Below are 26,952 nucleotides of genomic sequence, written 5' to 3'. Positions count from 1 at the left end.
GCCACAAGACTCATCAACTGCTATTGATAAAGCTGAAACCAATTTAAGATCTTTGACTTGCTGGTTGGTTATATTCAAAGATATTTTGACTGTTCTATCTTTCACTGTTTTAGCAGACAATGGTAACTTTAATTTTTTTTAGAATATCTGCTTTGTTCTTAAAATCCCGAAATAGCTCTTCAGATGCATTTATAGAACAATTTTTTATGTATTCGCCATCTGTATATGGTTTTCCTCTCTTAGCAATCTCTTGACTAACCACAAAACTTGCAATATTAACATTGTTGGAAGATTGCATCCAGTAATTAAATACAGAACTTTATTTTTCTTGACTCTTCTGAAGTTCCTCAACTGCTTTCTTCCTTGAATCACCGACAGGATATTTAGTACTAAATGACACGTTTAGTTGCAAAGTGTCTCTCCAAATTTGATTTCTTGTTATGCGCCAATTTTTCCTGACAAATAAGACAGGTCAGAAGGCCATTTAAGTTTTGAATAAACGCGAAAGTCTCGGTCCATTCAACTTTAAATTCACGGTTTTTGTCTTCTGTTTTTCTTTGCTTCTTCTTTGTAGCCATGTCAGACAGGGCACCTAAAAAAATGTTTCATTTTATAATAATAAAGCCACTAACACAAAATAATCACAATTCTTAAACTGATGACAAAAATACCTGTAGGATTTGCAGCTGGTTGGAAAAATACAGGTAACTTTATGCTTCGAGTAGGTACTTTTGTCACTTGCATGCGATTTGCGGACGTGACTAGCACTAACCACTGCACAATGAGACTGCTGACTGGCTCACTCAACTCGTGCATGAATCACTCGCACGCCTCCCCCACGCTGTGTCTCCCACGGCCCACCTGCGCCACGTCTCCCATTGCCCTACCGACTGACACCCCCGCGTGTACCTGCATGCCCGCACATGGTATTTTGTGGAAGAATCACACTCAAGGGGCCAAAGAGCCGCAGTTTGCCGACCATTGTCCTAAACTAAACATTTCTCACTATTGTGGCTACTAGGATAAGGTTGTAAATCCTAGAATGTTTGAGAATGTCTTTGCCAGGTGTGTAAAACATTTATCAGTACTGTGTTATCTTATAGTCTTAGTGTGTAGACTATAAGATAGATCCTTTTGATAGATCCTATAGGATAAATATTGTAACAAGACAGTAAAATTCAATGAGCTTGTTAGTAAGATTAATGATTTTTGTACCATGCTCCTCCTTTTTTTCCCCCAACCAGTATGTGATTTTGTCTATAAGAGCAGCCTCAGAACTGTGTTTATGGCTGCACGATTTGGGTTTGATAATGCCCCGTTCATGTCACCAGCAATAAAGCTTCTATTAAAATTTCTTCTGTAACCTACCTTGGTGTCTCTGTGGAACTCATTGATTACAATACATTAAATAATATAATAAACAATTAATGAACTAAAGTGAAGCAACTATGAGTTGATACTTTTAGTTCCTTCTCACTCCCCGTCTCTGTAAAATTAATAAATAAAATCTCTAACAAATAAATAATAAATAAAAAGAAAATTTTGAAAACACAAATACAACAAATTTCTCACACAGACTACCAGTAGTAGAGACTATTAGTAGTAGTGGGAGAAACCTTACAATCTAAGAAAAATAATAATCAATTAAAGAAAAAAGACAAAGAAAAAAAAAGCTAAAAAAGGTAGAATGGCGTGATAGTCTCAAGACAATACTATGCATTGCTTACCCAGGAGCATAGTCACCTACACATTTCCCTCAAACTCAGTTGCAAGCGTCCCTGCTCACAAGATCTGCAATTGTTTCATCTCACAGGTCCCTTAGAGGAATTGCCTTTGGGTAGACACCACTTGATACAAGAGAACACCAGGAGGCAGCCAGCACCATGCCCAAGAATAAAGGGAAGGGAAGTAAAAACAGGTACAGAGAAAAGAATAAGAATGAATCTGAAAGAGAGAATTGGTTTTTAAAGAGGATGGTCAAGAGCAGGGGTCTCCAAACTTTTTACACAGGGGGCCAGTTCACTGTCCCTCAGACCATTGGAAGGCTGCCAAATACAGTGGTCCTCTCACTGACCACCAATGAAAGAGGTGCCCCTTCCAGAAGTGCAGTGGGGGCTGGATAAATGGCCTCAGGGGGCCGCATTGCGTCCCGCAGGCCGTAGTTTGGGGACGCCTGGTCAAGAGTATGCTCAGTTAATCAAAATGTTGGGAAATGGACAATTAGAAGCAATGTACTTTGATGGTGGTATAAAGAAGTTATATCATATGAGAGGAAAATTGAGAAAAATGTTCTCTCAGACATTACATTGTTTGGTCTTCGGGACTATCAGGATAACAATGGTGATATAATTTTAAAGTACAATACAGATGAAGCCAGAAATCTGAAGGGATAGTGAGCTTTCAGAACATGCTAAAACCAATGAAACAGGTACTTTTGGTCCTCAAGATGATGAATTCCAGTTTGATGATATCATAAACAATGATGAAAACACTGATGATATGTAAATTGAGCTCAAAGTTTTTCAGTGTTCTAAAGTTTGGATTTTGGCCATCACTTAAGACGACTAAAACTTCAGCATGAATCAGTTTGTTAGGGCAGACTGATTTATTTTATTGTTTATTTATTTTAGAGAGAAAGAGAAAAAGAGAAATATTGATTTGTTTTTCCACCCACTCATGTACCCACTAGGCGACTCCTGTATTGCCCTGACCAGGGATTGGACCTGCAACCTTGGCACATCAGGACGATGCTCCAAACAAATGAACTTCCTAGCCAGAGCCCATTTTCATTGTTTTAAAGTATTATATCTCTTAAAATATATATACTTCATTCTTTTGATGTAATGGAAATAAGGAGTAAAAGACAAAAATATCTGCTGTTAAAATAAGAGAGAATGAATAAAGGAAATGCTTTCCAGTTAATAAATATTTGAGTGAATTGTTTTACCATCACATTCAGTGATAAGTCCCAATTCTAACTAGTTTGTTTTTTGTTTGTTTTCAGAGTATTTCTGTATGTTCCAGTTACCTAGATGTTCGCTTTGATTTTTAATAAAATTTAAGGAAGGCAGAAACCTACATTTGAAGTCAAGAAGAGGGGCTATTTTCATATTTAGGAACTTGTATTTTTATACTATATTTGATAACATTCTTTCCATAATTTTATGTTGTCACCATCATAAAGGATTTTCAAAGTGCAGATTTTAAAAAATGGATTTGAGTAGCAATTTTGAATTTATAAGATGAGTTGTTGCAAAAATTCAATGCTAGGTAATACCCAATTAACTCATCATTGGAAGCACTGATATACTAGTTGATTTTTTTTTACTTAATGTGCAGGAAATTTCTTACACAAAGCAACTTGTAGGAGCAAAGTATGAAAAAGTTTTTACTATACAAAATAGGTTGTGTTAGCCTGACCAGGCAGTGGCGCAGTGGACAGAGCATCAGACTGGGACAGAGAGGACCTAGGTTCGAAACCCCAGGTTGCCGGCTTGAGTGCGGCCTCACCAGCTTGAGTGTGGTATCGCTGGCTTAAACGTGGGATCATACACATGACACCATGGTCGCTGGCTTGAGTTCAAAAGTTGCTGGCTTGAGCCCAAGGTCACTGGCTTGAACAAGAGGTCACTCACTCTGCCATAGCCTCCTGGTCAAGGCACATATGATAAAGCCATCAATGAACAACTAAAAAGCTGCAACAAAGAATTGATGCTTCTCATATCTTTCCTTTCCTGTCTGTCTCTGTCCCTCTCTTTGTCTCTCTCTCTGTCTCTGTCACACAAAAAATAGATTGTGTTAAACTATGTGATTTTGTCAAAATTCATATGCATTTGTAACCTAAAGTTTTTGACTTTATGAATAATTAAAATACAATGTACACATAAAAAACTAATTTCCTAACAAACTAGTGTAATGAAAAGGAAGGAATCACAGCTAAAAAATGTAATGTCACAGAGTATATTTTGGTTTTAAAAAAATAATATGCATGAAAACCTTGACTAGATTGTGGTTCAAAAACTAGCGATAAATATTTATTTGTAGGACACCTGGGATATTTTGAATATAGACTAGATATTGCCCAGCACTGTTTTATCATGGTGAATTTTATCTTTTGATTTTTATTAATTGTCTTATATGTAAGATAATGGTATTATGGTTGGTTATAAAAGAGAATATCCATATTCTTAGGTACAGGTTCAAGTATTTTGGAATGGTGTGTCATGACACCGGCTATTTAATTTTATATGGTTCAAAGACAACAAGAAACATGTTTTTATATATAAGGTCTACCGGAAAGTTCTGTCAGTTTCTATCACAACAAGTTTCGACACGTAAGTATGTTTATTTGGCGCATGTGTGCCTCTCTATTTTTATCACTTAATGTATACATACTGATGTAGCAAATTAACTAAAACAAAGTTGATTCACGTTAATCTTATGTGTGAAGCGATAGTGTACCCATGGCTACTCATAAAGTTCATTTACGCCACTGTAATTTTTACAAATTTTAACAAGGAAGAAATGCTACAAAAGCATGTCTGTGGCATCCACCATATTCCCCGGACTTAGCACCCTCTAACTATCACTTGTTTTTGTCCCTACAAAATTTTTTGAAGGGCAAAAAATTCAAAAATGAAGAACAGATCAAACAAGCACTGGTTCAATTTTTCACATCAAAAGATAAAACATTTTTCAAAAGTGGGATATATAAATTGCCCTCACACTGGCAAGAAATCATTAATAATAATGGCAATTATATTATTTAATAAAGTTTATTGACGGTAAGAAAAATTTGTATTTTGTTTTATTCCAAAAATGGACAGAACTTTCCGGTAGACCTTATATATACAGAGTGAAAGATAAAGCAAATATGGAAAAATGGTAACAGTTGAATCTAAGCAGTGGGCATATGAGTATTCATTATTCTAGAGTTTGAACATTCCTACTTTTACAAAACCATTCTTCATAAAAAGAAAAAACTGAGCAGGAAAGTACCAGGTAGTAGTTAGAGAGTTAAAAGGAAAAAATAAGAAAGGTATATACAGAAGCCAAAAAGTATTAAAAGAAAGATGGGTAAAAGAAATGTAGAAGCAAAATAAAACAGAAGAGAATGGAGAAGAGCTTATCACATTTGATAGCTGTTGATGTTTTATAGAAGCACGACTAGTAAAGCAAGCACTTTGTTCAAGACTTTCAGGGACTGTACCTACTCTATTTCGTTATTACAATTACTTATAATTAACATGGCTTTTTTTTTTCTTTTTGGTTTTTTAGCAAGAGAGAGAAAGAAAGAGGGACAGACAGGAACAGACAGGAAAGAAAGAGATGAAAAGTACATCAATTCTTTTTTTTTTAATTTTATTTATTCATTTTTAGAGAGGAGAGAGAGAGACAGAGAGAGAGAAGGGGGGAGGAGCAGGAAGCATCAACTCCCATATGTGCCTTGACTAGGCAAGCACAGGGTTTTGAACCGGCGACCTCTGCATTTCTAGGTCACGCTTTATCCACTGTGCCACCACAGGTCAGGCAAAAGTACATCAATTCTTTATTGCCACTTGAATCCATGTTAACACAATAAATTAAAATTAATAAAATATTGTTTTAAAATTCTTTATTGCAGCACCTAAGTTGTTCATTGATGGCTTTCTCAAAGGTGTCTTGATGGGGGGTAGGCTACAGCAGACTGAGTCACCTCTTGCTCAAGCCAGCAAACATGGGGTCATGTCTATGACCCCACGCTCAAGCCAGCAACCTCGGGCTTTCAAAGCTGGGTCCTCAGAATCCCAGTCTGATGCTCTATCCACTGAGCCACCCCCTAGTGTGGATGACTCATATTTTTTTCCCCATCCCCAAATGAGGAAGGAAACTATCTTACTCATTTCTGTATATTCCTTTTTTTTTAGCACGCACATGGGTGGTGGGGACAGAGAGACAGAAAGGGAGAGAGATGAGAAGCATCAATTCTTCACTGGGGCACCTTAGCTGTTCACTGATTGCTTTCTTATATATGCTTTGACAGGGGCCGAGGGGGGGGCTCCAACTGAGCCAGGAACCCTTTCCTCAAGCCAGCAACCTTGGGCTCAAGCCAGCAACTTTGAGCATCAAGCCATCAACCATTGGGTCTTATCTATGATCCCACTCTCAAGCTGGTGAGCTCACACTCAAGACAGATAAACTGGCATTCAAGCCAGCAACCTCAGGGTTTCGAACCTGGGTTTTTACTGATTCTAGACTGACACTTTGTCCACTACGCCACCGCCTGGTCAGGCCATATATTCTTTAGTAGCTAACAAAGTACCTTGCAAATAGTAAAAACTAAACATTTGTTACACTGAAATAAACTTGTTTATTAGTACTGATTGACTTAAAAATATTTCAGTTTAACAGAAAATCTGGAAAACCTTCTTTTAAAAAATATATGCAGCCACACAATGTGGATATCTTTGTAGCTCCAAACAGGTAGGCCAAGGACTGGTGACGGGCAGCATCTGACATTAACCTTCACCAAAGTTTTTCCCAAGAGGCCTCAGAACCAAACACCCAATGGTGGACTTCAGACCACATCAGAGTATGACCAATTGACACCACAAGTGGCACACCCAAAGGGAAATTTCAGCAGATACCAGACACTGCTGGGGAAAATTCTGCTCTGTGGGGTAAGTCCCCACACAGTAGCTATGGTTGCAGCCTATACTCATAGCCAGACAGCCTGAAGGTCAACCCCACTCATGGGTGGATCAACAGCAATCAAGACTCAACTACAACAGGAGAGCTTGCACAAACCCACACAAGGGAAATTGCTGGAGCACCTAGCTCAAGTGATCAGGGAAACTGCAACACTGACCCTACAGGACACCTACTACACAGGCCATGCTCCGAAGACTGGGAGACGTAGCAGATCAACCTAAGACACAGAAAACTATAGGAAGGCAGCCAAAATGGGGAGACAAAGAAACAGTCCCCAAATTAAATAACAGAAAAAAATCCCCAGAAAAAAATAAATGAAATGGAGGCAAGCAATCTACCACAGAGGTCAAAACAATGGTAATAAGGATGCTCAAGGAACGTAGGGAAGATCAGATGAACTCAGTGAGAACCTCAACAAAGAAACAGTAAACAGAGAAGAGAATACTCAAGGAACGTAGGGAAGATCAGATGAACTCAGTGAGAACCTCAACAAAGAAACAGTAAACATAGAAGAGAACATAGAAAACCATAAAAAAGAACTAGTCAGAAATGAAAAACACATCTAAAATGAAAAGCATACCAAAAGTAATCAACAGCAGGTTAGATGAAGCAAAGGATCAAATCAGTAACTTGGAAGACAAGGTAGCAGAAAATACCCAATCAAAGCAGAAAAAGGAAAAAGAATTATAAAAAATAAGGATAGTTAAGGCAGTGAGTTCAACGGCCAATTGGCAGACCTATGCCAGTTCACCAGAAATTTCGTGAAGTAGTTACAAAGTAGTCACAGGATATAGGGAATAGAGTCAGTGATGTTGTAGGAACTATGCATGGTGCCAGGTGGGTGCTGGAAGTGGTGGTGGTGGGGAGATACTTTGTGGAGTGTGTAACAGTCTAGGCACTATGCTGTGTACCTGAAACTAATGCAAAGTAATATTGAATGTAAATGTAATTGAAAAATAAAATTAAAATAAAAAACATTCTGCAAAAGACAGTTTTAAGAGACTAAAAAGACAAGCCACAAATTGGGAAAAAATATTTGCGAACATGTATCTGTTAAAGGACTGGTATCCAGTGGTGAGATTCAGCCAATTTATACCAGTTAGGCAGACAGATATCCAATTTATTGTTGAATTCAACAAACTGGTTGTTAAAATGGCACTTGTAATCAGGGTTCTGAGCCACCGGCCAATGCAGAAGTCACAAACTTACATTCCTTATTCTCTTAATGTTCATCTGCGCAACAGTATACTCTAAGCTCGTGATGGCAAACCTTTTTATAAAAACCGCCCACTTTTGCAAGCTGGTCAACCTGGTCCCTCCCGCCCACTAGTGGGAGTTCCAACTTTCATGGTGGGCCAATCGCGGCGCTGTTTGGTTGCTCTGTTACCTGCCCATGGCTCTAAGTGCCCATAGTAATGTTCACTCTGTCCATAAGTGAAAAAAATTGCTAGTGAGGATGCCAATCAAGAAGCAATATGGAAATATCTTAACAGTTTTATTGTTTTTTGTCAGGTATTATTTAATATTTTTTCATTAATATTTTAAAACTCTTTCTTATAATCTTGTTTTGTGTACCTATCTTATTCTTATTTAAGTATTAAATGCATAAAATAATAAACTACCTTTTGGTATTTTTTTATACTTAAAATGGTCATTAGGGTAGAGAACTGGTTGTTAAATTATTTGAATCCAAAATACTTAATTTAATATTGTTAAAACTCAACCGTAAGACAAAAAAAAAACAACAATTTTAAAATGGGCATGTCTGACGGGCAGTGGACTGAGCATTGATTGACCTGAGATGCTAAGGTCCCAGGTTCAAAATCCCAAAGTTGCAGGATTGAGCACTGGCTCATCAGGCTTGAGGATCAAATCAGTAACTTGGAAGACAAGGTAGCAGAAAATACCCTTACCAGCTTGAGTACAGGACTGCTGGCTTGAGCACAAGATCATCAACATGATCCCAAGGTTACTGGCTTCAGCCCAAAGGCCACTGGCTTGAAGGCCAAGGTCGCTGGCTTGAGCAAGGGGTCACTGGTTTGGCTTGAGTCCCCTGGTCAAGGCATATATATGAGAAGCAATCAATGAACAATAAAGTGATGCAATTACAAGTTACTGCTTCTCACCTCTCTCTCTCTCCCCCTCTCTCTTACTCTCTCTGCCAAAAAAAAGGGGGGGGGGGCCCAAAAGATCTGAACAGGTATCTCATTAAAGAAGATATGCAGATTTCATGCATATAAATAGATACTCAACATCATATGTCATCAGAGGGTGGCAAACTAAACAACAAGATACTACTACATACCTAATAGAAGAGCTAAAATCTAGGACACTGACAACATCAAATCCTGACAAGGATGTGGAGCAATAAGAAAACTCATTCACTGCTGGTGGTAATTCAAAATGGTAAGCCATTCTGGAACAGTTTGGCAATTTCTTACAAAACTAAACATACTCTTACCATACAATCCAGTAATTGCACTCCTTGGTATTTTACTCAAATGAATTGAAAACCTATATCCACACAAAAATCCACACATAAATATTTAGAGCAGCTTTATTCATAGTTGCCAAAACTTGGAACAACCAAGTCATCCTTTAGTAGGTGAATGGATAAATAAACTGTGGTACATCCAAACAATAGAATGTTATTCAGTGCTACAAAGAAATGAGCTATCAATCTATGAAAAGACAGGGAGGAACCTTAAAAGCTTATTACTAAGTAAATAAAGTTCATCTGAATAGGCTACATACTATATGATTACAACTATGATATTCTGGAAAAGGTAAAAACACTATAAAGACAGAAAAAGATCAGTGGTTGCCAGAGGCTCAGAAGCAGTGGCCTTGGGATGACTGAGTGGATTACAGGGTGTGTTTAGGGCAATAAAACTAGTCTATATGATAGTGTAATGGTGGATACATATCATTGTACATTTGTCAGATCCAAAGAATAAACAACACAAAGAGTGAACCTTAAGGCAAATTATGGATCTTATTTAATAATAATGTAAGAATATTAGCTCATCAATTGTAGCAAATATACCACACTAAAGAAAGATGTTAACTGTAGGGAGATGGAGGTATGGGGTTGGTAAAGGGGTAGTATATATGAGAACTCGCTATAGTTTCCACTCAACTATCTGTAAACCTAAAACTGCTCTAAAAAATAAAGCCCATTATATTTTAAATACTTTTTAAATTTTATTTATTTATTTTTTTGAGAGACAGGTAGAAAGGAGGTATAAGGGGGAGAGTAGGGAAGGGGAAGTGAAGAAGGAAAGGGGAGGGGAGAGGGGGAGAGGGAGAGTGGGAGAAAGAGGGAGGAAGGAAGAGAAAGAGGGAGAAAAGGAGAGAGAGAGGGAGGAAGAGGGAGGAAGGGAGAGAGAGGGAGGAAAGGAGAGGGAGAGGGAGAAAGAGAAGGAGAAAGGAAGGGAGAGGGGGAGGGAGGAAGAAGGAGGGGGAGGGAGGAAGGAAGAGGGGGAAGGAGGAAGAGAGAGGAAAGAGGGGGGGAAAGAGGAGGTAAGAGTGAGAGAGAGGGGAGAGAGAGAGAAACATCAATACATTGTTCCACCTAGTTGTACCATTGATTGCTTCTCAAATGTGCCCTGACTAGGGCTCAAAATGTCAACCTCAGGAGTCGAGCCGGTGGCCTCAGGACCCAGCCAGAGACCCTGGGTTCAAGCCAGTGACCCTGGGATTGAGTTGACAACCTTGGGATCAGCACGACCCTGAGCCAATGACCCCATGCTTGAACCGGTGATCTCTACATCTACACTCCAGGGTGACAGTCTACCCACTGCACCACCAGTCAGGGCTTAAAAAATACTTTTAAACCATCCATATCATCAATCTTTCTCAGAGAAGTTGGTGAGAACCTGAAGAACAGAGTCCTTCTCTTCCTTGATATGGGCAGTACTTTACAAATCATATACTGGTGATTATGATTATCTATTGAGATTCTCAACTGGCAACAAAATATACCACAGTCACATCAGGTAAACAAATATAAGACTGCATATTCAACAGTCATGAAAACAGCCAGCTAGCCTGAAAAAGAAGTATTGTATAAAAAGGCCTTCAAGAATTACTTCCTAGAAATGGCAACCGAACAAAGTGAAAGAAAGGAAAAAGGTAAAATTGTAGCAAAACTCAGTATATAGCCTGAAACCCATCTATTTCCTCCAGTTAAAAAAGCAGCTTCTTGCCAGTTAGCTCAGTGGTAGAGTATCAGCCAGGCCTGTGGAAGTCCCAGGTTCAATTCCCAGCCAGGGCACACGGGAGAAGTGCCCATTTGCTTCTCTACCCTTCCCCCTCTACTTTTTCTCTCTCTCTTGCCCTCTCACAGCCAAGGCTCCATTGGAGCAAAGTTGGCCCAGGAGCTGAGGACAGCTCCATGGCTTCCACCTCAGACACTAGAATGGCTCCAGCCGCAACAGAGCAATTACCCAGATGGGCAGAGCATCGCCCCGTGGTGGGCACGTCGGGTGGATCCCAGTTGGGCGCATGCAGGAGTCTGTCTCTCTGCTTTCCCGCTTCTCACTTCAGAAAAATACAAAACCTAAATAAATAAATAAAAAGGCAGCTTCTCTTAATAGGAGGAAAAGTAAAGAAATAGTAAAACAAGGTTGATCACAAAATGGAGTGAACCTATTTAAGGCCCATAGTTGAAATTTAATAAATAGGTACTATGTTAATTTCACATAAGGTATAGTATAATGTGCAGTATGAATGTAAAGTATAATGTGCAGCCACTTACTTGATATCTAAACAAATATAATTTCCAGAAGAAATAAGAAAACATTTCTCTAATTTCCATTCAGAATCTAAAACTAGATTAGATTACATTTTTCTAGTTTGTATCTGTAAACTAGATTACAACTTTGTTAGCTGTTATACTCTTAAAAAAAAACAACTCCATTCAGGTATAATCTGAAGAAAGTTCATAAGTGGTTTCATAAATTCATAGAGAGTAGTATCTATATAATCTGGCACGTTAATGGCAATATATTTTTTTTTATAAAAATCAAAGAAGCATTATCCAAAGAAGCATTATGTCACATTATTTTCTTTAAAAGTAACTCATTAAGAAGGTTTCTATAAAAACATACTTAACAAGTATGTGGGATGTGTTTGTTTCTCTACTCAAACAAGAACTTGAGAGACAGCACACCACCAACAGGTTCTGAAAAGAGGGGTAATTAGCATATTAGAAACTAACATTTTTGGCACATGGCACCTATAGAAAGAATGTCTATTCTCCAGTCATGAGTCACACATTAAGCTTCCTCTCTATTTATTGTGAAGCAAACTTTCAGTAAAAGGAGCAACAGGGAAGAATACAACATATGAAAAACTTGGACAACTTCCCAGGAAGAAATCACAGTGAAGCTAGGTCTGAGAAAGTTAGATAACATATACTACAAGTTACACTAATATATTCTTTTCTTAATCACTCTTAAACTTGAGTTAACAGAAGAGAAGGAAATTTAGAGTCTTTAGTTTTATTTGAAGTTTTAACAGAATTTTGTAATACAGAATAAAATTATACAAGTATTAACATGGTTTTAATTTTTGTGAAATTGAATGATTTAATGTATCATTCTACATTATTTTATGATGACATCTGTGGAAAGTTCTCACCTGTCACATACCCACCCAGCACACACACACAATGACCCCAGAAGGCAAACGCTCTGCTTTACCTTCTGCTGAAAAGTCTGCAACCTCCACCGCCTGAGGTCCACCCACGAGGCCTCCTGGAATCTATGAACACAGCAGAGGCAAAAGGCAGAGAGGTTTATGTAGATTTAAAGTCACACTGCCCAAAACCTAAAATGCCAAATGCCTATCACAAGTCTACATATCTGCCAAGAAAATCAGATTTTAGCTTTGACAATAAACAAATCTAATATATTGATAACTTTCAGAGTTCATTATATATTTATTATGTGGCTAATATATGAAAATTAAAAGTTGAGCCTTAACTAAATGATATTCTCACCAAAGATATGATTTACACTGTGAGAAATGCTAATTAAGCAACTAAGTATGAATTTATATATGCTGAAAGTAACAATTTAATTTTTAAAATTATGTAAGAGAGGCAATATACATATAGAAGAAATATTAAAGAATATAGATAGAAAATACACTTCACAAAATGAAAGGTACCTGCAGCTCAAAGGTACATTCTTTCCTAGGACCAGAGAATGTTTGGGATATAAGAGAAAAACAATCAGAAACAGACCTGGAGCCTGACCAGGTGGTGGCGCAGTGGATAGAGCGTCAGACTGGGATGGAGAGGACCCAGGTTCGAGATGCCAAGGTAGCCAGCTTGAGCGCGGGCTCATCTGGTTTCAGCAAGGCTCACCAGCTTGAGCCCAAGGTCACTGGCTCAAGCAAGGGGTCACTCAGTCTGCTATAGCCCCCCCCCCCCAGTCAAGGCACATATGAGAAATCAATCACTGAACAACTAAGGAGCCGCAACGAAGAATTAATGTTTCTCATCTCTCTCCCTTCCTGTCTGTCTGTCCCTATCTGTCCCTCTCTCTGACTCTGTCTCTGCCACACACACACAAAAAAGAAACAGACCTGGAAATGGACAAAGACCAAGAGGAAAAGGGAAAGTAGAACTGTAAAGATATTCTAATGCTAAGATTTAAGTCTGACAGTAATGTTGACATGAGCAAGATACTAGCCTGCGGTGGTGCAGTGGATAAAATGTAGACCTGGAACACTAAGGTCACCAGTTCAAAACTCTGGACTTGTCCGGTCAAGGCACATATGACAAGCAATCAATGAAAAACTAAAGTAAAGCAACTATGAGGTGATACTTCTCAAGCATCCCCTCCTTTCTCTGTAAAATCAATAAATAAAACCCTTTTTTAAAAAAAGAATAAGAAATGAGTTAAGATATTATCATATGCTGAGGACTATGGGGGAAATCCACCTTGTTCCATATTATAAAATAAATATAAGCATGAAAGTTAAAAAGCTTTTCAGAACACATTCATGTAAAAAATTAAGGATTTAACCAGGTAAAATATTTAGATCTAGATTTCATTCATTTTTTTCTGATGACAGGAATAAAAGATTACAAAACACAGCTGGTATTAAGAAAAAAAATCAGATAAATTGTACTAGCTCTTAAATTTAAAAGAGGGGGCAGGTTATCTTTATGCAATATTTAGAAATCCTTAAAAATATCAAACAGGCTCTGGCCGGGTAGCTTGGTTGGTAAGAGCCTTGTCCTAATACAAACACTAAGGCTGCAGGTTTGGTCCTCAGCCAGGGCACATTCAAGAATCAAACAACGAATGTATGAATAAGTGGAACAGCAAAACCATGCTTCTCTCTCTCTCTCTCTTTCTCTCTCTCTCTCTCTCTCCTTTCCTTTCTCTAAAATCAATAAATAAAATTTATATATATATAAAATAATTAGAAAAGAAGGAACAAAGCATTGTCCTAAAACATGATGGTATGTCAAAACAGAAACCAGTATTATTAAACATGGGCCCCAAAGTCAGGTAGCTTGAGTTCAAGTTCCAGCTAAGTCACTTAATAGCTCTGTGACATCGGGCTCAGATCTCTTAACCTCTCAGTATAACCATGGCTGTTCAATGAGGATTAAATCATCTCTCAGATTTGTAACTGAATATCAAATAAAACAAGGTATTAAAAATAGCAGAGTGTTTTATATTTTGCAAAATTTAAGTCAGTGCTTTTGACTAAATTAACAACTTATAAGTTTAACTAAGAAATAGAGGGCCTATAGAGTGCCATGCTAAGAAATTTGGGTTTCCCGAGTGGGGAAGCCCAAAGAGGCAAAGCAAAAAAGTGGAACTTACTAAAATAGTTGGCTAAATGACAGCCAGAAGACCATAGTCCCCAAGAGATTGTTTTATTGTATTATAAATTTAACAATTTGCGCAAGACTATCTGCCTCAAATGTATCTTTTCTTAATTCCCAAAACAACTTTATTGGTTGCACCATCCTCTAAGGCAGTGCTTGTGACATTCTAAGTTAAGATCTGAGACACAGGCCCTGGTGGGTTGGCTCAGTGGTAGAGCGTCGGCCTGGCGTGCAGGAGTCCCGGGTTTGATTCCCGGGTTTGATTCCCGGCCAGGGCACACAGGAGAAGCGCCCATCTGCTTCTCCACCCCTCCCCCTCTCCTTCCTCTCTCTTCTCCTCCCGCAGCCAAGGCTCCATTGGAGCAAAGTTGGCCCGGGCGCTGAGGATGGCTTTGGTCAAAACGAAGCAACGCCCCGGATGGGCAGAGCATTGCCCCCTGGTGGGCATGCCAGGTGGATCCCGGTCAGGCGCATGTGGGAGTCTGTCTGACTGCCTCCCCATTTCTGGCTTTGGAAAAATCAAAAAAAAAAAAAGATCTGAGACACAGTAACTATTTGTATATGGCATATACTATAGTTCTAAAAACCAAAGAGAAAAAAATCCCACCCAATAAATAAATGACAGCAAAGACTTATATAGGATGTATGATGTGTCAGACAATTTTAACAGCTCTACAATTATAACTCATTTGGTCTTCACAATTCTGAGATAAGTATATTATTATTCTCATTTTACAAATGAAGAAACAGACACAGGGAGCTTAAGAAAATGTCTAATCCACATACCTAGGGGTGGCAGATCTGCCATTCAAACCCAGACTTTCTACTTCTAGAGCCACACTTTTAGTCACTATATCATCTAGCCCAGGGGTAGTCAACCTTTTTATACCTGCCTCCCACTTTTGTATCTGTTAGTAGTAAAATTTTCTAACTGCCCACTGGTTCCACAGTAATGGTGATTTATAAAGTAGAGAAGTAACTGTACTTTATAAAATTTATAAAGCAGAGTTACAGCAAGTTAAAGCATATAATAATAATTACTTACCAAGTACTTTATGTCAGATTTTCGCTAAGTTTGGCAGGATAAATTTTATAAAACAACTTACTATGGTTAAATCTATCTTTTTATTTATACTTTGGTTGCTCCGCTACCGCCCACCATGAAAGCTGTAACCCCCACTAGTGGGCAGTAGGGACCAGGTTGACTATCACTGTTCTAGCCTATGGATTAAAATCACACAAACACCCAGGCACTTATCTATACATAAGAAGCCAAACAATTATAAATGTTAAGTATTCAATCACACTATATTTTTTCTTTAGCATTTGCAATATCATCTGAAAATAATTAAATTCACACAATTGTTATACAAAATATTTTTAAAAATAGAAAACGCTTATAAAACTAAAAAGTTTTTAAAAAACTAAAAAAGACTTAAGAACATATATCCGAATAACATTCAAGTAATAATAACATTCAAATAATACTAATAGAGTAACAAGCTTGAGTTTGTTTCCATTTTTAAAACTTGCTACTATGTGATTATATAACTTACTGTTAAACATTTTATAAACTTCTAAAAAAATCAACAAAATAAGACACTACCACACACCCATTAGGATGGCTACTATCAAAAAAAATTTTTTTAAGGAATAACAAGTGTTGGCAAGGATATGGAGAAACTGGAACCCCTGTACTGTTGATGAGAATGTAAAATGATGCAGTCACTATAAAAAACAATATGGCAGTTCCTCAAAAATTAAAAATAGAATTATATTATCCAGCAATTCCACTTGTGGTTATGTAGACAAAGGAGTTGAAAGCAAGGCTTTTCAAAAAGATATTTGTACACCCATGTTCATAGCATCATTATTCATAATAGGCAAAAAATGAAAGCCACCAAGTCTTTATTGAAGGATGAATAAAAAAAATGTAGTATCGTATATATACATACAATGAAATATTATTTAGCCTTAAAAAGGACATTTTGACACATACAACATAGATTAACCTTGAAGATATTATGCTAGATTAAATGAAACAGTCACAAAAGGGCAAATACTACACAATCCCACTTATTATGAAGTACCAAAAGTAGTCAAAGTCATAGGAATAGAAAGTAGGATAGTAGTTGACAGGGGCTAGAAAAGGGGAGAAATGAGAATTTATTCTTTTTTTTTTTTTTAGGTGACAGGAGGGGAGATAAACAGGCAGACTACCACATGTACTCCATGTTCCAGAGCTATTTTTAGTGTCAAACTCAGACCAACCCAGGTATCTTCAGCGCCTGGGGCCATGCTCCAACCAATCAAGCCACTGGCTGCAGGAGGGGAAGAGGGAGAGACGGGGGGGGGGGGGGGGGGGCAGAAGCAAACGGTCACTTCTCCTGTGTGTCCTGACCAAAAATTGAACCCAGGATGTCCATATGCCAGGCTGCCACTCTATCCACTGGGCCATAGACCAGGGCCAGGACTTCTTCTTTAATAGGTTTCAATTTTACAAAATGAAGAGTTCTGTAGACAGATGATGGTGATGGTAGCATAAAAAGTATGAATGTACTTAATACCACTGAATTGTACAATTAAAATTATTAAGTATATTTTATCACAATTTTTTAAAAAGTAAAATGTGCTAACTGTATAAAAATCTAAAAAGGAAAGTAAAAGAAGACAAATAAAATCATGCATTATTTCATCTTCCAGAAAAAAAACAACACTGTAAGTTCCTTTCTAATATACAGGGTGAGGCAAAAGTAGGTTTAAAGTTGTTTGTATAGAAAATAATACAATAATTAATACAGTACAAGAATAAACTTTCACATACTCACAACTGTAAACCTGCTTTTGCCTCACCCTGTATATTGTTACATGGTTGAAAAAAATCATTCAATTTATTTTTTAGAAAGAAATTCCTATTAATGCTATTTTTACCAATGTTATTTGGCTTTAGTAACTGGCTTTAGTAATTTTACTAAAAGTTTAACTGGATAGTTTTTAAAAACACTCAAAAGTTAAGAGTTAAAGCATAATTTTTGCTCCAAGAACTTAAACAATAAGGTATGAAAATACTATCAAAATTGTACCAATACTCTAGGTTTCCCACAGAATAACTTCTCTACTCCGAGTTTTAAAGAGATTACATGTATTACTACTTAGGTGTTGTACCACACTGGTCTCCCTACCTCCATTCTCAATCTTCTCTGTGGCAGTTGCTACTGGCTGCCTACCACATATCCAATTTTCCCCTTCTTCTTTAGTAACAGACGCTGGTTTTATATTGGGCAGCATGCACCCAGATAAAAGTATAATTTCTGGCTTTCCTTGCTGCAAAGACTGTTCAATGAATTAGAAGTAGAAATCACTGGATGGTATTCCAGGAAAGCTACTTAAAGGGGAACTGGCTTAGCTGGAAGTGTGTCTGTAATTTAGAAACTATGGATGACACTCCAGAACTTGTTATGGATCAGAGGGTAATGGAAGCTATGCCAAAGGACAGTGAAGCAACAGAAGAAATTCAGGTCCTTTATGATCCTAGAGCAATCATACAAAGCCTGGACTTCAGTCTGAGAAATATACAGTTAACCACTGAACAACACAGGTTTGAACTGCACAGGTCCACTTATACATAGATTTTTTTCAGTAAATACTGTAAATGTATTTTCCTTATGATTTTCTTAATAACATTTTTTCTCTAGTTTATTGTAAGAATACAGTATAATACACATACAAGATGTGTTAATCGACTGTTTACATGTTATCCATAAGGTGTCCAGTCTATAGCAGACAATTAGTGGTTAAGTATTGGAGGAGTCAAAAATTATATGCAGATTTTTTACTACACTGGCATGAACAGCCCTAGCCTCCATGTTGTTCAAAGGTCTGTGCCTCTATCTTGTCTTGTATTTAGGTAAACCTAAATTTAACTAATAAACTCACCTTAATGTTGCTATCAGTGATCTCTCTAAAATGCAAATCATAATTGTCAAAATCCTTATCTTAGCACACAGGCCCTTTTGATAATTTCTTTGGCCTCTACGTATAATTATTTCCACAGCTTTACCCTAGCCCTAAGCTCCAACTGTAAAGAAACACTTATAAAATGGTGACTACAGTTAAAAATACTGCATTGCATATTTCAAAGTTAATAAGAAAGTATATCTTAAAAGTTCTCACCACAAGAAAAAAATTGTTAAGTATAGTGACTGATGTTTAAAAAATAAGAGGCTATATATTATGGACTCAGGAGATAGTAATCTCTGGCATTAGGTCAGTTTTATTGTGTCATCCAAACTATCAAAATCTCAAAGTTTTAAGAGTATATTGATGTATCATTTACTATAAAAAGTATATTAAAACTTTTCTCTTACTGTGGAAAAGAAAGAAAAAGAATCACTACTAGGCTTTTCATTCCTCCCTGCCTTTGCCCAAGCTGCTTGGAACACCCTTCTGAATCTTTCTCCATCTATCCTTCAAGTTTCAACTCCTGCAAAAACCTTCTCTGCTATATACCTACAGACACAGACAACACATATGTACATGTACCAAATATATATAGACAATCTTCCTGTGTGTTTAACCTTTTCTATTCAGGTACTATAATACTTTTCGATTATAATGTAATTTTGATTTTCCTGTCTGCCTTTGTCACTCAAGTGAAAATCTCTGAGGATGGAGGTATTAGCACAAGATCTATAGTACACAGAAGAACTCTATAAATTCTGGGTCAATTAATGAAGTTCAAGGAAATAGTCATTTTAAGCACTTCAAAATTTTCATGTTCTCAAACACATATTAAGTAAAATGTTCATTTTAAATCACAAAAATTCTAGTATCGCCTGACCTGTGGTGGTGCAGTGGATAAAGCGTCAAGTGGAACACTGAGGTCATCATTGAAACCCTGGGCTTGCCTGGTCAAGGCACATATGGGAGTTGATGTTTCCTGTTCCTCCCCCCCTTCTCTCTCTCTCTCTCCTCTCTAAAATGAATAAGAATTCTAATATAAAGAAATATATTAGGCCCTGGCCGGTTGGCTCAGCGGTAGAGCATCGGCCTAGCGTGCGGAGGACCCGGGTTCGATTCCCGGCCAGGGCACACAGGAGAAGCGCCCATTTGCTTCTCCACCCCTCCGCCACGCCTTCCTCTCTGTCTCTCTCTTCCCCTCCCGCAGCCAAGGCTCCATTGGAGCAAAGATGGCCCGGGCGCTGGGGATGGCTCTGTGGCCTCTGCCTCAGGCGCTAGAGTGGCTCTGGTTGCAACATGGCGACGCCCAGGATGGGCAGAGCATCGCCCCCTGGTGGGCAGAGCATCGCCCCTGGTGGGCGTGCCGGGTGGATCCCGGTCGGGCGCATGCGGGAGTCTGTCTGACTGTCTCTCCCTGTTTCCAGCTTCAGAAAAATGCAAAAAAAAAAAAAAAAGAAATATATTAGGAGACATCAAAATTTCAAGCCAGTTGGCAAGGCTTAATTTCTTTACTATAAAATATCATTTCCCTTCCAAAACAAACCAAGTATCCTGAGTAAATAAATCTTTTTTCTTTTCAAAACGACTTTCAAAGTGTTCAAGAGAAGGCACCAGACAACATTTTCTCTTTGCAAGACATCCACACAATATTTGTTGAGGATCATTTAGACATCAAGCATTATACCAAGAAGTTAAAATAGAGAATAACAAGCTCTGTGGGGAAAAAAAAAGGCCAAAGATATTATGGGTATATCTGTCCCCATCTCCATGAGATGAGAAAGTTTAGAAGAGATGGCATTTAAATTTTTTTTTTAATTTTAATTTTTTTTGTTTACTTTATTGATTTCAGAGAGAGAAAGAGAGAGAGCAGGAGAAAGACAGGAACATCTGTTCCCGTATGTGCCCTGACCAGGGATAGAACCTGCAACCTCTGTGCTTAGGGACGATGCTCTAACCAATCGAGCTATATTCAGCCAGGGCTTTATTTTTTTATATATATTTTTTTCTGAAGTGAGAAGTGGGGAGGCATTCAGACAGACTCCCACATGCACCCGACTGGGATCCACCCAGCATGTCCACCAGGGGGCAATGCTTGGCCCATTTGGGGTGTTGCTCCATTGCAACTGGAGCCATGCTCAGCGCCTGAGGCAGAGGCCATAGAACCATCCTCAGCGCTCAGGCCAACTTTGCTCCAATGGAGCCTTGGCTGCAGGAGGGGAAGAGAGAGAGAGAGAGAGGAAGGAGAGGGGAAAGAGTAGAGAAGCAGATGGGTGCTTCTATGTGCCCTGACCGGGAATCGAACCCAGGAGTTCTACATGCCAGGCCGATGCTCTACCATGAGCCAAACGGCCAGGGCAAGAACAACATTTTAATTCTCTATTTTTTATGAGCTCAAGTTCTTTTGGTTAGACAGAATAATCCAGTATCTTTTAATGTCCACTATGTAGCAATATACCACATTGTTTATGTATATTATCTCAAATATAAAAGTTCTGTAAGATAGCGCTTTTTTCTTTCTCTCTCTCTCTCTCTCTTTTTTTTTTTTTTTTTTTTACAGAGACAGAGTGAGTCAGAGAGAGGGATAGACAGGGACAGACAGACAGGAACGGAGAGAGATGAGAAGCATCAATCATTAGTTTTTCATTGCGCGTTGCAACACCTTAGTTGTTCATTGATTGCTCTCTCACATGTGCCTTGACCGCGGGCCTTCAGCAGACCGAGTAACCCCTTGCTGGAGCCAGCGACCTTGGGTTCAAGCTGGTGGGCTTTTTGTTCAAACCAGATGAGCCCACGCTCAAGCTGGCGACCTCAGAGTCTTGAACCTGGGTCCTCTGCATCTGACGCTCTATCCACTGCTCCACCGCCTGGTCAGGCACGCTTTTTTCTTTTTATTGAATTTATTGGGGTAACATTGATTAACAAAATTATACAGGTTTCAGGTGCAAAATTCCACAACACATCAACTGTGTGCTATATTGTGTATTCACCATCCGAAGTCAATTCTCTATCCTCCACCATTTATCACCCCTATACTCTCCTGCACCTCTCTGCTCCCCCTCATACCCCTCCCCCCAACAATCACCACACTGTTATCCATATCCATCAAGTTTTTCTCTTTTGTTCCTTGTTCAATTCCTCCAACCACTCAGCTAGGACCTCCAACCCTCCCTACCCCAAACAGCTGTCAGCTTGCTCTCTCTGAGTCTGTTTCTCTTTTATTTTGTTAGATTCCACATGTAAATGAAATAATATGGTACTTTCTCTGACTGGATTGTTGCACTTAACATAATCATCTCCACGTCCATCTATGCTGTCTCAAAAGGTAAGATTTCCTTCCTTTTTGCAGCTGAGTAGTATTCCATTGTATAAATAAAACACAGCTTTTTCTATCCACTCATCTACTGATGGGCACTTGGGCTGCTTCCAAATCTTGGCTGTTGTAAATAAAGCTGCAATGAATACAGGGGGTGCATATATTCTTTCAAATTAGTGTTTTGGGTTTCTTCAGATAAATTTCCAGAAGTGCAATCACTGGGTCATATGGCAGTTCCATTTTTAATTTTTTGAGGTAATTAGATACTACTTTCCATAGTGGCTGCACTAATATGCATTCCCACCAACAGTATACAAGGATCCCATTTCTCCACATCCTTGTTAACGCTTGTTGTTTGTAGACTGACGATAGCCATTCTGACAAAAGTGAGCTAACTCACTGTGGCTTTAATTTGCATTTCCCTGATAATTAGTGATGTAGAGCATCTTTTCATGTCTAATGGTCATCTGTATGTCCACTTTAGAGAACTATTTGGGTCCTTTGCCCATTTTAAAAAAGATATTATTTATTCATTTTAGAGAGGGGAGAGAGAGAAGGAGGAGAGGAGCAGGAAGAACCAACTCCCATATGTGCTTTGACCAGGCAAGCCCGGAGTTTCGAACCTGCAACCTCAGTGTTCCATCCAGGTCAATGCTTTATCCACTACACCACCACAGGTCAGGCCTTTGCCCATTTTTTAATTGGATTGTATCATTGCTGTTGAATTATATATTCTTATAAATTCTGGATATTCACCCCTTATCAGATGTATCATTAGCAAATATATTCTCCCAAAGAAGGTTGTCTTTTCATTTTGTTGACATTTTTGTTTGCTGTGCAAAAACTTTTTAGTTTGACATAGTCCCATTTGTTTATTTTTCCTTTTATTTTCCTTGCCCAGGAATATCTATCAGAAAAAATATTGCTAAGAGAAATGTCCAAGATTTTACTATCCATGTTTTTCTTCTGTAATTTTTATGGTTTCAAGTATAACATTTAAGTTTTTAATTTATTTTGAGTTTATTCTTGTGTATAGTGTAAGAACGGGGTCAAGTTTCATTTTTTTGCACTTACCTATCCAGTTTTCCCAACACCATCTATTAAATAGACTATCTTTAACTCGCTGTTTTTGCCTCCTTTGTCAAATATTATTTTACTATAAATATATCTGAGCTCTCTATTCTCTTCCGCTGAATATTTTTCAATGTGTCTGTTTTTCCGCCAGTACCATACTGTTTTGATTACTATGACCCTGTAGTATACTTTGATGTCAGATTGTGTAACTTCTCCAACCTTGTTCTTTTTTCTCAAGATAGCAGTGGTTAGTCAGGGTCTTTGTGATTCCATATAAATTTTTGGAATATTTGTTCCAGTTCTGTGAAAAACACCATTGGTACCCTGATAGGAACTGTACTGAATCTATAGATTGTTTTGGTTAGTATGGATAGTTTAATGATGTTAATTCTTCCTATCCATGAACACAGTATATGCTTCCACTTAGTTGTATTTTCTTCAACTTCTCTCTTCAGTGTCTTAAAATTTCCTGAGTACAGGTCTTTTACATCCTAGGTTAAAGTTATTCCTATGTATTTTATTCTTTTTTTTTTTTTTTTTTTTTTTTTGGTATTTTTCCAAAGCTGGAAACGGGGAGAGACAGACAGACTCCCCCGCATGCGCCCGACTGGGATCCACCCGACACGCCCACCAGGGGGCGATGCTCTGCCCCTCCTGGGGGTCGCTCCGCTGCGACCAGAGCCACTCTAGCGCCTGGAACAGAGGCCAAGGAGCCACCCCCTGCGCCCGGGCCATCTTTGCTCCAATGGAGCCTCGCTGCGGGAAGGAAAGAGAGAGACAGAGAGGAAGGAGAGGGGGAGGGGTGGAGAAGCAGATGGGCACTTCTCCTGTGTGCCCTGGCTGGGAATTGAACCCAGGACCCCTTGCACGCCAGGCTGACGCTCTACCACTGAGCCAACTGGCCAGGGCATTTTATTATTTTTGAAGCAACTGTGAATGGGAATGTTTTCTAGTTTCTCTTTATACTAGTTTATTATTGGTGTTATTTAAATACAACTGATTTCTGGATATTTATTTTATATCCTGCTACTTTACTAAATTATTTTAGTCTATAGTTTTTTAGTGGAATTTTTAGGGTTCTCTATATACAGTATCGTGTCATCTACAAATAATACTAGTTTACTTCTACCTTTCCAATTTGGATACCTTTTATTTCTTCTTCCTGTCTGATTGCTGTGACTAGAACTTCTAGTTCTATGTTGAATAAGAGTAGAGAAAGGAAACATCCTTGTCTTGTTCCCAAACTAAAAAGAAATGCTTAAGAGTTTCTAGATATTGAGTATGTGCCTGACCTGTGGTGGCACAGTGGATAAAGCATCGACCTGGAAATGCTGAGGTCGCCAGTTCGAAACCCTGGGCTTGCCTGGTCAAGGCACATATGGGAGTTGATGCTTCTTGCTCCTCCCCCCTTCTCTCTCTCTCTCTCTCTCTCTCTCTCTCTCTCTCTCCCTCTCTCTCTCCTTTCTAAAATGAATAAAATAAAAATTTTTTAAAATCTTAAAATTAAAAAAAAATAGCTTTAAGTATTGAGTATGATGTTGGCTGTGGGTTTGTAATATATGGTCTTATTATGTTGAAGTATGCTCCTTATATTCCCACTTCATTTAGAGTTTATCATATATACCTATCCAATGCTTTTTCTTATCTACTGAAAGGAGAAAAAAAGCTGTAGTTTCAATACTTAAATCTGAGAAAATACTTTAAAACAAAAGACTTTAAAGTCTATTTTCTCAGATTCAGTAGTTTATCAAATGCTTTTTCTGTATCTACTGATATGATCATGTGGGTTTTATCCTTTATTTTATTTATGCAGTGTACCACATTTACTGATTTGCAGATATTGTATCAACTTTACATCCCCAGAATAAGTCGCATTTGATCACGGTGTATAATCTTTTTCATGTATTGCTGGATCCAGTTTGCTAATACTTTGTTGAGGACTTTAGCATCTATGTCCATTAGGAATTTTTGGCTTGCCCTGGCCGGTTGGCTCAGTGGTAGAGCGTCAGCCTGGCGTGCAGGAGTCCCAGGTTCGATTCCCGGCCAGGGCACACAGGAGAAGCGCCCATCTGAGAAAAAAAAAAAAAAGAATTTTTGGCTTATACTTTCACTGTAGTGTCCTTATGTAGTTTTGGGATTAGGATGATGCAGAAAATGGGTTTGGGAGTCTTGTCTTCTTGAACTTTTTGGAATAGATTGAGAAAGGTAGGTGTTAGTTCTCCTTTGAATGTTTGCTAAAATTCAGCTTTGAGGCCATAGTCCAGGACTTCTGTTGGATGGAAGTTTTTTGATTACTGATTCGATTTCACTAGCTGCAGTCTGTCTATTCAGATTCTCTGAATTCTTCCTGACTCAGTTTTGGAAGATTGTATGGTTCTAGGAATTTATCCATTTCATCCAGATTATCCAATCTGTTGGCATATATTTGTTCATAATATTTTCTTACAACCCTTTGTATTACTTTGGTATCAGTTGTTACTTATTTTTCATTTCTGATTTTATTTGGGTCCTCTTTCTTTTCCTCTTGATGAGTCTGGGTTAAAGGTTGGTCAATCTTATTTATCTTTTCAAAAAACCAGCTCTTGGTTTCATTGATCTTTTGTGGGGTTTTTTAGACTGCATATCATTTATTCCTGCTCTGACCTTTATTATGTATTTCCTTCCTTGTACTCATTTTAGGCTTTGCTTGTTCTTTTTCAAATTCCTGTAAGTGTAAAATTAGATTGAGATTTTTCTTATTTTTTGAGATAGGCTTGTATTGTCATAAATTTCCTTCATGGATTGTTTTTGCTGTGTCCCAGAGATTCTGGGTTGCTGTGTTCTCATTTTCATTTGTTTCAGGGTATCTCTTGACTTCTTCCTTCACCTCATTGTTAACCTATTCATTGTTTAATAACATGTTATTTAGTCTCCATGCCTTTGTTTTCCTTTCTTTCTTGTGATGGATTTCTAGTTTTATACATTTGTGGTCAGAGAAGATACTTGATATGATTTCAGTCTTCTTAAATTATATTAAGACTTGTGTCCTAACATGTGGTGTACCTTAGAAAAGGTTCCATGTGCACTTGAAAAGAATGTATATTCTGCTGCTTTGGGGTGAAGTGCTCTGAAGATATCAATTAAATCCAGCTGATCTAGTGTGTCACTTAAGGCCGCTGTTTCCTTACTGATTTTCTGTCTAGATCTATCCATTGATGTCAAAATCCTCAACTTAAATTTATTACTGTTAATATCTCCCTTTATGTCCAACAAGATTTGCTTTATATATTTAGGTGCTCCTATGTTGGGTACATAAATGTTTACCGGGGTTATATCCTCTTGTTGGGTTGTTCCCTTTATTATGTAGTGACCTTCTTTGTCTCTTACTATAGCTTTTGTTTTAAAGTCTATTTTCTCAGATTTAAGTATTGAAACTACAGCTTTTTTTCTACTTTCAATTTGTACAAAATACCTTTTTCCATGTCTTTACTTTTAGTTTGTGTGTATCTTTTGTTCTGAGGTAGGTCTCTTATATACAGCATATATGTGGGTCTTGTTTTCTTAGCCATTCAGCTGCTCTGTGTCTTTTGATTTGAGAATTTAAGCCATTTACATTTAAAGTGATTATTATAGGATCATTGCCATTTTATTATTTTAACTATTTTCTCCTCCTTCTTCAAGCAGGATCTTTAACATTTCTTGTAATACTGGTTTGGTGGTAATGAACTCCTTTAGCTTTTTCTTGTTTCAGGGAAGTTCTTAATTTCCCCTTCAATTTTAAATGATAACCTTGCTGGGTAAAAAATATCGTCTTGGTTGTAGGTCCTTGCTTTTCATCACTTTGAATATTTCATGCCAGTCCCTTCTGGCCCAAAATGTTTCTGTTGAGAAATCAGTTGACAGTCTTACAGGAGCTTCCTCGCAGATAATTTTCTACTGTAACTTTTAAGATTCTATCTTTAACCTTTGGCATTTTAATTATGATGTGTCTTGGTGTGGGCCTCTTTGGGTTCATCATGTTTAGGACTGTGGGCCACTTCTTGGACTTGTGTGTCTTTTTTCCTTCACCAGGCTATGGAAG

General features: G+C 38.1%; 1 protein-coding gene and 1 pseudogene across 3 annotated transcripts in view; one reads left to right on the top strand and one right to left on the bottom strand.

Moving 5' to 3' along the window:
• The window catches only part of CDK19 (cyclin dependent kinase 19), a 232,043-nt gene that overhangs the window by 141,849 nt on the left and 63,242 nt on the right, over positions 1 to 26,952 (bottom strand). For 2 of the 3 annotated variants that reach the window (XM_066373466.1, XM_066373468.1), the window contains exon 2: positions 12,396 to 12,456. The exons of the other annotated variant lie outside the window; for it this stretch is intronic. In XM_066373466.1, the coding sequence (XP_066229563.1) occupies positions 12,396 to 12,456 (61 nt within the window). The remainder of the gene's footprint in view (positions 1 to 12,395; positions 12,457 to 26,952) is intronic. 3 annotated transcript variants of the gene reach the window in all.
• Positions 1,884 to 2,505, top strand: LOC136397277 (eukaryotic translation initiation factor 1A-like; annotated as a pseudogene).

The sequence above is a fragment of the Saccopteryx leptura genome, chromosome 3, assembly GCF_036850995.1.
Source record: "Saccopteryx leptura isolate mSacLep1 chromosome 3, mSacLep1_pri_phased_curated, whole genome shotgun sequence".
NCBI classification, from domain to species: domain Eukaryota; kingdom Metazoa; phylum Chordata; class Mammalia; order Chiroptera; family Emballonuridae; genus Saccopteryx; species Saccopteryx leptura.
The sequence above is the reverse complement of the archived record's forward strand: the minus strand, read 5'-3'. Positions and strand labels throughout refer to the sequence as shown.